Source organism: Oryzias latipes, chromosome 23 (assembly GCF_002234675.1).
Source record: "Oryzias latipes chromosome 23, ASM223467v1".
NCBI classification, from domain to species: Eukaryota; Metazoa; Chordata; class Actinopteri; order Beloniformes; family Adrianichthyidae; genus Oryzias; species Oryzias latipes.
This window is the reverse complement of record NC_019881.2, coordinates 5,581,429-5,594,982: the sequence shown is the minus strand read 5'-3', so window position 1 is coordinate 5,594,982 and position 13,554 is coordinate 5,581,429. Positions and strand designations below refer to the sequence as shown.

Sequence of the window (13,554 nt, the reverse complement as noted above, 5' to 3'; positions counted from 1 at the left end):
AATCAAATCAAAAGGTGGCTACTATGAAGAACCTACAATATGACACATTTTCAGTTGTTTCACACTTTTTTGTTATGTATATAATTACACATGTGTTAATTCATAGTTTTGATGCCTTCAGTGTGACCCTACAATTTTCATAGTCATGAAAATAAAGAAACCTGAATGAGAAGGTGCGTCCAAACTTTTGGTCTGTACTGTAAATTTAATGAATGTTGTTTTTATATTTAGGAGAGAAAACAATTTTTTCAATTTTCTGTAACAATGTACTATAAAAATGCACAGCACCGCTAATGTTGACAGATCCTTTCAGTCTCTTTTCGGTTGTGTTAAAAAGTAAAGACTGCAGACCTCGAAAGCAAATGAAAAAATTACAACTGCTTGCTGGAGCCTAATGAGAATAAAACCAAGACAGTACTTAAAAACACATCAAGAGAAATATGAACTTTCCATTTGGCTTAAATTAGCGTTAAGAGGCTCTGCTAATCACATTTCCATAGGCGCTTGGCTCAGACGTCCACAGGCCGTCATACACACTCGTTGGCCCCTTTAGTTTGGTGTCACTACAGGTCTAAATTGGGATCTTAACAGGGTGCATTTCGGTGCAAATGACTGCCAGGAGTAATAAGGCTACTGCATACAGCCCCAATGCTTCCTAACTTGGAAATAATCATCCCAGCTTGTTATGAGAGGACAGGCTCTGCCTCTCCCCTCTTGTCTACGAAAAAGGGAGATATTGAGAGCTCAATGTTAGGAAAAAAATGTTATCTCTCATAGAAATAACTAACTAGGATAACCATGGAACAGGAATGGCAGACGACCACTCCTCTTAGAGAGACAAATTGACTTGTGGAAAGGTCAGATAGAGCTGATGCTTTTAATATCTAACAGATCGATTCTGAAGTCTACCAACAAAATGTAGAAAGACTCCTCAGGTTTATCAAAGGTTGTAAAATGAAGCACCAGAGGCCTTTTAATGTGTTAGAAACCTGGTGCTCACACAACCATTCAGGTAATAAATGACGGGTAATACAATTCGGGCTTACTGGAGCAGTGCCGAAACTCAAAGCGAACGTGAGATCCCCTGAACATGTCCACCGGGATGGGCAGTTTGATCTGTTCCGCCCAGCGAGGACTGTTGTTGTGGTACAGAACCAGAGAGTGGTACTCGTCTCCCCCTGGTTCGCCTGAACCGGCGGCGGCGTGACTCTAAAATAAGCAGGAAAAACGACAAAAGGCAATATGACAGAGCAGACATGAATACTTTTTTGTGCTCCCAAGAAACTGCTATAAAATGAGCAAAAAGAAAGTCTATGAGTGCATTTATGTGTGTTAGGGGGTTGCGTGCCATGTGGTGGCAGCGCCACTTTAGGCAGGGTTTTATTTGACTCTATTTCCTGTAAAACGCCAAGCCACAGAGGGAAACCACAGAGGCAGACTGTCACATTGCTAAAACCAGAAATGGGCAACACACAGGAGAGACACTTAGCCTCCAATTGGGTCACCCATGTTTAAACGAAGAGCTGTACTACAAATAAGACATTCGTAAAATGATGTTGCAACAATAAAAAAAAAACAAGTGAAATATGAAGGCTTTACCTTAAGGATCTGACCATCACTGTCTAACACATAAACTGTGATCTCTACGTTTCGGGCGACGCTCTTTCCCCCCTTCTCAAACTCTCCCCTCTCCAGTGTGATGTAAAGGTCATTCCTCATTTCTCCTGCAGGAATAGGGGGAAAAAATAGACATAAATTATGTGAAGGAGCAAACTTCATCAATAAGCCCACATGGGTTTTTCAGAGTGATTTTTTTCTTTGCCAGACCTGAATGTAATTTTACCTTTCAGCCGGCATTAAAATAAGCTCAAAGAAATTACATTTCTGCTCAGAGTCAGTGAAAGGAGGTAGAAATTAAAAGTAAAATCTAATAAAAAGGTGTATAAAGGTCAAAATTGATTTTTATAATACCATAACAGTCAGAAGTAAGACCTCTGTCTCCCCCTCTGGTCACCGGCGGAAGCGGTACCCAGAGTTCTAACCACCGTACAACTCCCAGCAACCCCAGCACACACTTCCTGGATGCCACACACCTGACTCTCTCATTCATCAACCACAGCGTACTTAGGCACTGAACTGAGTTAAGCTGAGTGCGAAGTATTGTTTGTGCCACTCTGCCCTCTGTTCCGAGCGTTGTATTTGGACCTGATCTTCTGTTTCTTGACCCTGTGTCTGACTCCGTTTGCTGCCCGCCTGCCCCGACTCTCGTCTGCATCTTGTCTACCCAATCTCTCCTCTGATGCTCCCATGCTCGTTATTGACTCCTGCCTGCCTGACCCTGATATAGCTTTGTGTCATTTTAGCTGAGCTAATAAACCTGCTGCATTTCATAATTATTTCATAATGTGAATAGCGGTTTGCTAACTCTTAAGCTACTGTCACACGGGCCTCTACAATGCGTGTTTAAGTGACCACTTTCAACGAGAAGCGTGTCTAAATACACGTTTCGGGCATCTGGCTTTAAAATCTCGCATTCAAGTGTAGCTACTCAAGTTTCTACGATTGTTTCCAGGCTCTACTTACAAAACATTTAGCCACTGAACGTTCAAAAGTAAACCAGGTTAAACTTTGACCAATCAGACTCGGATTTGGTAGTGATGTAAAGATAGTGTCCTTTTTTAAATATGGAAGTACCAACCCTTTAAAGATTGATCATTGAGAAGAAATGAATAATTATAGTTTGTGCCCGGGTGGAATTCAATGACACCAAGTCTTTCATATATCGGAATAGAGCTGTGAAAGAAAAAGCCTGGAGCAAGATTCACAAAATTTGCACAAATTTGACATTTCACACCAAACATCTCCGACTATAGGTGTTGGACAATGCACTAAAACAGTAGAAAAAGAAAAAGAAGCCTCTCCCTGCTTGTCATCTGTAAACACCATGGGCTAAATGCGTGATCAAGAATGCACGTTTAGCGCATTCTTGAACACATCACATGTCTAGTGTGTGCGTAGCTTGAGTCTAAGTGGTGAAAAATTAGAGGGAGAGAAAAAAAAAGTTCACACTGCCTTCCATTTGTTATGCAGAGCCTCAAAGGAACAAGCTTCCATAAAGGTTAGAAAAAGAAATATAAACATGCAGACCGCAGATTTTTGTTGTAGCTGTAGCTGACTGTACAGTACCCAAGCTAGGAGAACATTATGTGCACCTATAGTTTCTTTAACACTGATCTTCTGTCCCTCATAACAGAAACCATGGAAACTGATACCTTTTTTAGGGGAGATAAAGCACTTCATTTTTTACATACTTTTCTGATTGGAAATTTTATATAACAACAAAAGATGAGGAAAAATACACAGGCTGGTACAAATCCTGTAGTAAAAAACAAAAACAAAAGGAGCAGACGGCATCCTTTGCCCTAGGGTGGGGTTACACAAGCAGAAAGAACGGGAGCACTCAGCTTTAAGGGTTTGTAACTAAAGAAAAAAGAAATGAACGTAAATCTGTGTTGGTGAACCAGTGAAGGGGTTTTACCGCCTTTTTATCAACCTAAAATAACTAGCTTTCTTTACTGACACTTCCTTATGTTATGTAGTCAAAAAGAATCCAGGTAGCAAATCCAAACAGTCTATCACATTTTCTCATGCATAGATAAATCTACACATGAATGTTTTGTCTTTTGCTTTCATCTTCCAATTCAAGGGGGCTGTGCGTTTGTTACCAAGACAACAAGAGCCCATTCAACAGGGCCCGAGGGTCTCTGCAAGGGCGTGTCGTTTAGAGAGGAAAGCACTCTCACGTGAGAGAGGAGAGGAATCAGGTTTCAACCTCAAATGCTGATGAGAAAGACAAGTTTGTCTTTAAATTGTACAAATATTTGGTTCAATTATATTTCAGATAAGCAAAAATATATAGACTTAAATATGTATCAATCTAAACAAAATGTAAGCTGTTTGAAGCAGACAGAGGTGTAGCAATTTGAATGTTTAACTAGCTAAACACCTTGCTTGAATGCTACATATTTATACAAAAGATTATGTGAAAGTTAAATTTTAAATTCCTAAATTCTTCAGTTTGTTTTTAACTACGAAGGAAAGCTGAGTTGTTGTTCATTCCCATATAATGTTAACACCTAGTAGCAGTGGAAGCAGTTTATTGTTTTGAAAAACTATAAGCAGTTGTTTTAAATAACACAAGTTTGTAGATTTATTTCATTGTTGTTTAAAGCTAATGCAATGTAAGAAAAAAATATTAAAAGGGAGAAATTAAGTGTTGTTGTTTTAAAACGGCTTTAAATTAATGTTAGATCAAAGACTTTTACATAAATGTGTAACATTTAGATGTTGAAAACATTTCTTTCCATGCTGTATAGATATTTTTGTGAACAAAGTTCCCATGACCAAACAACATTTCCCACAATGTCATATTCTAAATATCTAAGCAGTTTAAAAAAAAAAAACGATTAAAAGAAGGTGTTTTGGTTGAAATATTTTCTTGTCTTAAAAGAAAATCACTGTAATTACTGCTCAACTTATGCAAAATGCATTTTATTGGCAAATGCCAAGATGACTTCAGAGAGCAGCTTCAGAAATTCTCATGCGATTCATTTTTGCATTTTATTTTGACATCAACTGACTGTTTTCCCTGATTACATGCAATGCGTGAAATAAATGTATACAACAGCTAGACAAGTGCGAAATGCATTGCTGGAACGGTTAGCAGTCTAATCGACCGATAAATTATCCGTGTTGTCTCTCGAGGGTGTTGTTAAATGTTTAAGGACATTCATATTTTCTTATTGATGCGTGAACCAGGATCTTAGCATTTTAAACAACAAAACAAAGTGAGTTAAGAAGGGAATTGTTCATTTAAATTCAATTAAAATAAAATTTCTATGACAAAGCATTAATTGAATAGATTTTTTTAAACATTTAATATACTCTAGAATTTGAAGTACTGAAAAATATAATGAGATACACTGGATTTTACATAGAAACAAATGAATTGGAAAACATCTCACCTGGCATGATGATGTCAGAGAAGCCCAGTTTCCTGGTAATGGACACACCTCGAGTGAACAGGACCATATACTCCCGCCTCAGCTGCTCGATGTCTCCGTGTAGGAGCTGCAGAGCCACAGCCAGGCCTGAAACACCAGATAATGGCAACCTTGAGTACTGATAATATTTTGTACCACATCGGGTCTTTTCTCCTTTTTGGCTGAATAAAAATGTAGTATTGGGCATATAAGACATCAAGACCGTCCTTAGCATCAGAAAGGATCAAGCAGTGAATAAAAGATACCATAAAGAGAAAGAGACCCGCAGTTTAAATTGAGCTTGTTTCCTAGGAAAACCTACAAATCATCTGGATCTCAAGAAGAATATATTCATGCCCTAACTTGAGATATCAAATTGAAAAGTAAATTGAAGCATCAACCCGAATTAGGAGCTCACAGTGCTGCTTATTGATGTGTGTGTATAAGCCCTGATCATTTTGAGGAGAAGCAACCGCATAAACAACAAATTCAAGTGCTAGAGACAAGATGAGGATAATTACTGTTGTGGATGTGCTTTGGGGGAGCTAGGAGGCACTGATGCAAAGGTTTATTAGCTGTGAGATGTTCAAATCACTGGCAGTAAACAAGGAGACGTGACTCGTTTGCAGACCTGATGGTTACATGCTTGACTACACTGCTCTAGACGAGGCACCAAGTTGGAAACAAAAGTTTTAGGAACTTTAGATGATGAGAAAGCTAACTAATGTTAATGTTAGGGTAACTTATACAGAACTAGAGAAAAAACAAAAACTTGTTTCACTCATAAAGTACAAGGGGCAAATTCTCAGACTTCCGGTTTGACCCCAGTTTAAAAAATGAAATCAACCAATTGACTATATAACCACTAAAGGGCGTATCTCTCAAGTAAATACGTAAAACAACCTAATTTTAAACAGAAATAAATGTATTTGACTGACTATAAAACTGTTCTTCAAATTTCCCAAACCCTATATTTTACTTAATCTTTTACAATCAAAACAGTCCTGGAAAAGGGGTGTGGCATCTTGAGTGTCATGTGACTGTTAATTTTCAGTTGTACTACAGCCACACAGTGAGAAATTTCCTCCCATAATTTGGAAAGATCACTTTTATCGACAGGGATTTTAACAATTAGGGACAAAATGATCGTCAACAGCTGTCAGACATTCTTGTTTTTTCCAACTCCCTGTTTTCAGGAAGTCCAGGAACCGAGGACGTCATATCTGGTGAAGACGTTGGCAACCATAGACATTGATATATCGCCTACTGCAAAGCCCAGGGGGATGTCACACACTCACTTTCCAAACCCTTAGTCACAACCGTCCTTACGGTGAGATGCGGGCTGCCTCCGGGCAAAAAAATTGGAAAACCTGTGCTGGGCATGCGCTACAGGTGGCCTGCACTAAATATCAAGGCCATAGACCGCTCAGTGAACCCGTTCATGAAGATTTTTCTACGGGTTTGCTGCGGGATACAGGTTGTAGCAAACACTAACAGCACACAAGGGTAAAGTAAGGGAAGTACAGTAGGTGAGATGTAGTGATGTCATTTCAACTTCTCCTTTTTTCAATGCCCCTAAAGCCTGCAGACTTGGCAAGGGACCTTTTAAGTTTGTACGACAGCATCAGCAACTCGTTATAGGTGTGTGTAAAACTAACATTAACCTTATGAATACTTCATGAGACACTTACCACCCGCACAACAATTGTGCGTTCCATTTTCAGCTAGCCTCACAGGAACTGCAAGACTCACCTGTGTACCCCCTTAAGATGCAGCCACTCCTCTTAATGATGCTCCACAGGCCCGGACAACCCAGAAACCCACAACACCCCCTTACGGTTGTGACTATAGCCTATCTATATTAAAGTTTCATGGTAAGACATAATGACTGATAGTGCTAGTCTATAGCAGAGATGGGCAACTCCAGGCCTTAAGGGCAAGTGTGTTTGCGTGATTTCCAGATATCCAACCCCTACTCCTGACTGATCTTACCTGGTTCAGGTGTGTCCAGTCCGATTAGAACATGCCAGAGCAGGGTATGTTGGAAAACATGCAGGAATGCGGGCCTCGAGGCCTGAAGTTGCTAATCACTGGTCTATAGCATCACAATAATTAAGCGAGGTAGCACATCGCGGTAGCAACAAGATTGCAAGTTCCTAAAGGAGAAGATGTTGATATGCTTCAGCAAGTTTCACCGTTTTTGTTTTCAGTGAAACTGACATATTGAATTGAAACAGTTACATGTCAGTTTGCATGTAAAGTACATTTAGTTTTTTTTTTTAAATGACCTTTTTTCATGTTGCTTTGTCACTGGAATCAATAAAGTTATAATTTATAAAAAGATGTATAAAAGAAAAATAAAGGTCTTCGTGTTGGTTTAACTACCATACAGTTTTAAAAAATGGGGGGGGAAAACTTGAACAAACTAGCAAAACTACCATAAAGTCCTGCAGGAACATGTGGCTTAAAGGATTAATGGAAACAGAAAGGATTATTTCAAATGTATTGAGGCATAATCTGATCTAATTTGGACTCGGCTTTTGGCTTTCACTGCACTCTCATAAACAGTCAAGCCTTAAAAGCTATCTACCACTAGCTTTAATACTGCTTTGATTTAAAAAAAAAAAGACTTAAAAAGAAAAACAGAAATTCCCAACCCTTTTTGTTCCCGGCAAAGTCAGAACCCCCCCCACCCCCAAAAAAAAAAACAAGGATAAACAAAAGAGAGTGAGCTGTCTGTTCTGCTGCCACCCACACAGGCGTGTGGAGGTGGGAGCTGAATTACCTTTTCTGACTCATACCAAGCCCAAAAACTCCTTTTATAGACTACGTCATACAAAGACACCATCTTCACGCATCAACCTTTTTCTTTGACAGATAAATTCAACAACCTAAAAGATGCTCTGACTCTGAAAAGCAAAATAAAAAAGAAATCCGAAAACTTCAAAACCAAAGAAACAGCCTGTATTTATATTTCAGGAGCAGCACAGTCATGTCTCCTTGGATATTTAGCTAGTGATTTGAGGATTTTGATTTAGACCAAAAAAAAGCAGAACGCTACAAGGAAGCTCAGATGCCTAACAGGATCTATACACACCGTTGAAAACCTTTAATGAGCACACAGATGTATGGATCTGATTCTATTTCATTTCTCATTAAACCCCCAATTTCCTAATGAATAGGGATCAAATGTTTCTATAGAAAAAAGAATTCCAAATTTCTGTTTCATGGTAAGTGGTGTATACTGATTTACTGCCTTCCTTGAAGGCCCAAAGTGCTTTACAGTCACAGCCTCATTCACACACTAATGGCGGCTCCGCTGTCACATGGTACAGGCATGTGATGCATGTTTCAGAACGGGCTAAACCAGGGGTCGGGAACCTTTTTGGCCAAGAGAGCCATAAATGCCACATATTTTGAAATGTAATTTCGAAAGAGCCATACAATAATGTAGTGTCCCTTCCCCACACTGAGGCACGGAGACTTAACCTCTTTTAAAGTTCTTTATTCCGATTACTGCAGACCGCAACAAACGTCGTTCAATTAATTCAGCAACTCCTGAATCTCTCCCGCCGACACGAGAGCGCTTCTCCCAACTTTATATTCCCCTGCTCCCGCTGCAGCCCTCCCATTTCCCTTATTCGGCCCATAGCTGAACCCCATTGGTCCAAACTACCTAACAACAGGCTGAGCGACAGAACTGAGGGCCAATCAGAGCTCTGCTTGACGCGTTCAATGAACTCCAAAATTTAGAACGCGACCCAACAGCCATCCAACTCAGTCCGCGACAATTTGTTTAAAACTAAATATACAAATGAATGTGTGCATTTGATTTAATTTCAACATTTTTAAAGTACAATAAGTCTGTGGATTCTTTTTAATATTGTTATTCTGTTGCTAATAAATGATGAGTATTTCTCGTGGTAGTTTTGTTGATGGTCTAGTCTGGTTGTTGAGTTTCTGCTTCGTTCAGGCGTTGAGACTTTAAACGTCATCGTAGGTCTGAATGTTCTGTAGATGTGACAAAGACTGATCACATGCAGACGGGGAGCCAAACACACACTCACACGCTGCAGTGAGTGACGGGAAGCGGGTTTTACGTTTTTACAATCCCTGCGCGATTCACCTGCTGCCTGTCCCCACAACACCTCAGCCCCACCCTCTGCTTTCTCCCTCACACATCCCGTCCCCGCATCTGCGCGCTCTTTCTCAGAGACGGGAGCGCGTAGTTTTATGCACGTCAATTCACAGGTTTCCAGCTGGTACAAACTCTGTGAAATAATAGATAATAGTAACTGATAGCGCTGGCGCAGATTTCTCTCTCTAAGCACTGCTACTACTGCGCGCCTCTGGCATCGCATCGCGCCCGAGAAGGACTGGTCTAATGAAAAAAAAAAACTATAATTAAAGATTTGTCTGCGAGCCACATGTGACCATCAAAAGAGCCATATATGGCTCGCGAGCCATAGGTTCCCGACCCCTGGGCTAAACTAACATTATTGTACGCACTTTTAGCACAGTGTTCACACTGGACTGTCGCTACGTGATACGGCTTGGTGTGAAATTTCAAAGCGGTGAAAATCTTGCGGCTCTCGCTCCAGGTTTTTTTCTTTCACAGATCTATTATGATGTACAAAAGACTTGAATTTAGCAAATCCTTACCCCTCTGGCTACTCTGTTACTCCAATTGTGTGGGCATTAGAAGCTGTAGTGGTGTCCAAAAGTGAGGGTTTTTTTTTTAAGGAGGAATGGTAGCAACCAAGGGCTGGCTATCCCTTCGCTGGTAGGATGTTCCGCATCACGCTATGGCGTGGAGGAAAAACACATTTCTTCCCGTGAGTGTGCTCTGAAGCACAGAAGTTTACATTTAAATGTAAGTATTGTGTTTTTGCATGACTTTTTAAAGTTATAAAACTAATGTTGATATGCATCTTCTTAGCGCTGGCAGCTACGCGCTAAAGTGGTAGTGGTAGTAACGTCCGAATTTGGTGAGATTATTTGGATCTCTCCGCTTGGATGGATAAAAATAGGGCTGGGGAGAAGCTGTAGGGGTGGGGAAGCAATTCGGATTCGCCCTTGGTGTAATATAATTCCAGCCAGACACAAACCGCAATTATTAATTTCTCCTTCATGATTAATTTTCAAAGGGTTGGTACTTCCGTGCATTGAAAAGGATGCTTCCCATCCGTCACTACCAAATCCGAGTCCCTGACTGGCCAAATTTCAACTAGTTTAACCTTCAACACGCATTAAATGGCCCAAAAATGGACTTGAAAACTAGCTTGAACAGATGTGCATCTACACACATTAACTTCTCATTGGAAGTGATCACTTGATGGTGTGTTGCCGAAGGCGGTGTGAATGTAGCATTACACGGGCACTAACCTCACCCACCACGAGCAATGTCTTGCCCAAGGACACTTCGACATGTGGGCGGACAGGGCAGCAACCGGACCTGAGGTTGACCGCTCTACCTCAGGTCCAGTCGTATTTCACAATTGGTACAATGTAATCCCCCCTTCAATAAAATGGGTGAAAAAGACCCTAAATTTCCAGATTTAATTTGCTGTAAATTCTTGTTGGCACTAAAGCTGTTAAACTGTTCAACACCCAAGTGTTTATCCTGCGCGTGCATAATGCTATCAAAATAAAAGCCTGAAGCAGCACTTCCACATGGTGGAAAGCCTGCTGCGCTCTGCCATTATGCTCGTCTTTCATTGTGCCTGTGAATAATTGCTTTTGGTCGGAGAGTTTTAAAGATAAAAGTGTCAACGTTTGCCAGTAGGCATAAAAGACTAAAGCACTTTAAGAAAAAACTCTTGAATGTGATGGAAGTTCAGCTGTGACAAGAGAGCGTTATCTCTTGATGTGTTATCTTCTGTTAATCTGATCCCGTGAGCCTGCTTGTGTTTTATCGTTGGTAATATTGCCAGGCAGCAGAAGCAGGATTAGACAGCAAACAAAGCTGATAATTGAACCTGATAAAGATTTAGTTGAAAACCCAAAATGAGATTAAAAGAAACCGCATCAGCAGAGAGATGCATGGATACAGCCAGTGGCTGTTTAGTATTCTAACATTTCTCAGCTACTTGTGTAATTATTTCATACTTCATCATCAACTAAAGCACAAAGCTTTTACACCTCGCTCCTTCCATGAAAGCTGAAAGCATGAAAGTACTGCTTGAGCCTTAGTCACATGTACCCGTACTGGCGTTGACCTCAACGGGTACTGCTGGTTTTTGGGTCGAGGGTCATAGAAAAGAGCGGCTGCATCTTAACCCATAAGACACCAGAGCCATTTTGAATTAAAAATATGTGTATTTATTTGGCCTGCACAATATATCGCAGATTTTTGTCATCGCAATGTCAAGCTGTACAATACACACAACATGGCGGCATCCATATCACCAAAAAATAGCAACTGATTGACTTCATTTCGTTGGAGTAGGAAGTAAACCATTTTCCAGTAGTGACATCACACTCACTCAGTCCAGTTCACATGAACAGTCAAAGTCGCCCTCAGCATGCCCAAAGACAAAATGTGCGTGAACCTTTTTTGCACCAAGCAGTCTTCGGGCTTGACATTTCATGTGGGCCACCAGCGTACCCCGGACAGACTTGCCCAGCATTGTTACCAAAGTGGAAACGCTTTCTTTTACAGTACAGTACTTACAGTGTACTTAAGTGGTATTTACATGGTACTTTTTATGGAATTTTCTGGGTAAAGTGTGTTTACATGTTACTTTTTATGGGACTTACTGGGTACTTACATGGTACTATTTTGTATATACTCTGTACTTACACAGTACTTACTGTGTATTTGTGTGGCACTATTTGGTTCATACCTATGTTGTACATACTGAGTATTTATAATATACTTACTGGGTATTTACATGTTGTGTAAAGGTGTCTTTTGTGGTACTTACCACATGTAAGAACAAGGTAAGTACAAATAAAGTACCTTGACCTCTAGGTCTGCACTTGTTGTGTTTCATGGTATTTACCATGAATTTACCACAGAAACTACCCCTTAAGTACACTGAAACTGTAACTGTAAAAGAAAGTTAGCCCTATTTCCACTCAACTACATGATACTTTCAGTACTAAATGCTGGGTATGTTCACGTATTACTTTCCCATACAGTGTACATACACACTTGCTCTTCTGACCTTCCCAAATGAGACAATGCTAACTTGTTGGTAAAGGTGAAGTAACTGCACTGTATAAACATATTCTGGCCTGATTACTTCTTGTAACATGAGGCAAATGTAAAGAGAAACAAGACAGCAGTGAAAAAAACAATCTTTAATTTGATACACTTCTGCAGCATACAAAGTGTCATCAGGATATAATTTGTTTTAAGTTCTCAACAATCACTAATGTTATGCATCTTGAGCTTCCTAAAGTCTTCAGTTTTGCGTGACATTTCTTCAAAGAATTGATGGTCTTTTGAGGGAACATGAAACTGACTCTGGTTCGTCTCAGATGTCTTTCCTAGTTTTAAAATATTTATTCCCCCAAACGCAAAGAGGCCTGAATCATCAACTTCCTCATAAATCACACAATGTCCAGCTCTTTGTCGATGATAAATGTTTTTTTATTCTTGCAACAAACTATGATAAATGTAAGCAGTCTGCTCTTGTTGTAGAGGGTTAGGGATTCCTGCAGTGATTCTTCTTGTTTCAATCGCTTGTTGTCAGGGTGGTTTTGGAAAGGTTTCTATCAGGTGGTCCACTCACAAAAAGGTTTACCACTGTTTCAAGTTTTCTGATTTTGGAAAAAGTGCAGCATTTGGGAAGATTTAGATCACTTTGCTTCCCCTATTGTTGAATAAAACCATCAAATTTTTTTTCATAAAAAAAAAAAAAAAAGAATAAAACCATAAAAAAAAAAATCCTTAAAGACTGATATTTACCCACACGGTTTTTAGATTTGTAAACTTGTATGTGCGAGCACGTGTGTGTGTGTGCATGTGTTTGTATCTGTATGCATACGTTAGTGTTTGTGCATTCTTGTGTTTGTGTGTGACCACGCATGTGTTTGTTTTATGTATGCATATGAGTGTACATGTACGCATTTGTGTGAGAGATGCATGCATGTGGTATTTTTGTGTATGGATATTTGAGTGTGCGTATTCATTTGTGTGTGTGTTTATCCATTTGTGTGTTTGCACACACGGATTTGTCCGTTTTGTGTGTTTGTGCTTGCATGTTTTTGTGTGTCCATGCACACTCATGTAAGCATGTGCGTGCATACATGCATGTGTTTATGCACTTGTGTGTGTGATGCATGCATGTGTTTTTGTGTGTGTGCATGGATATTTAAGTGTGTGTGCGCGTGTGTATTCATGTGTGTGTGTTTATCCATTTGTGTGTGCACACACATGGATTTGTCTGTTTTATGTTTATGTATGCATACGTGTGTGTCTGTGCATGCATGTTTTTGTGTGTCCATGCACACTCGTGTGAGTAGTTGCATATGTGTTTATGCATTTTTGTGTATGTGCACGTGA

At 39.9% G+C, this 13,554-nt stretch overlaps 1 protein-coding gene across 4 annotated transcripts in view; it reads right to left on the bottom strand.

Annotated features, from left to right (window-relative positions):
• Positions 1-13,554, bottom strand: part of dock4 (dedicator of cytokinesis 4) — a 152,657-nt gene that overhangs the window by 64,388 nt on the left and 74,715 nt on the right. For all 4 annotated transcript variants that reach the window (XM_011490916.3, XM_020714319.2, XM_020714318.2 and 1 more), the window contains exons 13-15: positions 5,025-5,150; positions 1,600-1,724; positions 1,047-1,209 (exon numbers count right to left, since the gene is read on the bottom strand). In XM_011490916.3, coding sequence (XP_011489218.1) covers positions 1,047-1,209; positions 1,600-1,724; positions 5,025-5,150 — 414 coding nt within the window. The remainder of the gene's footprint in view (positions 1-1,046; positions 1,210-1,599; positions 1,725-5,024; positions 5,151-13,554) is intronic.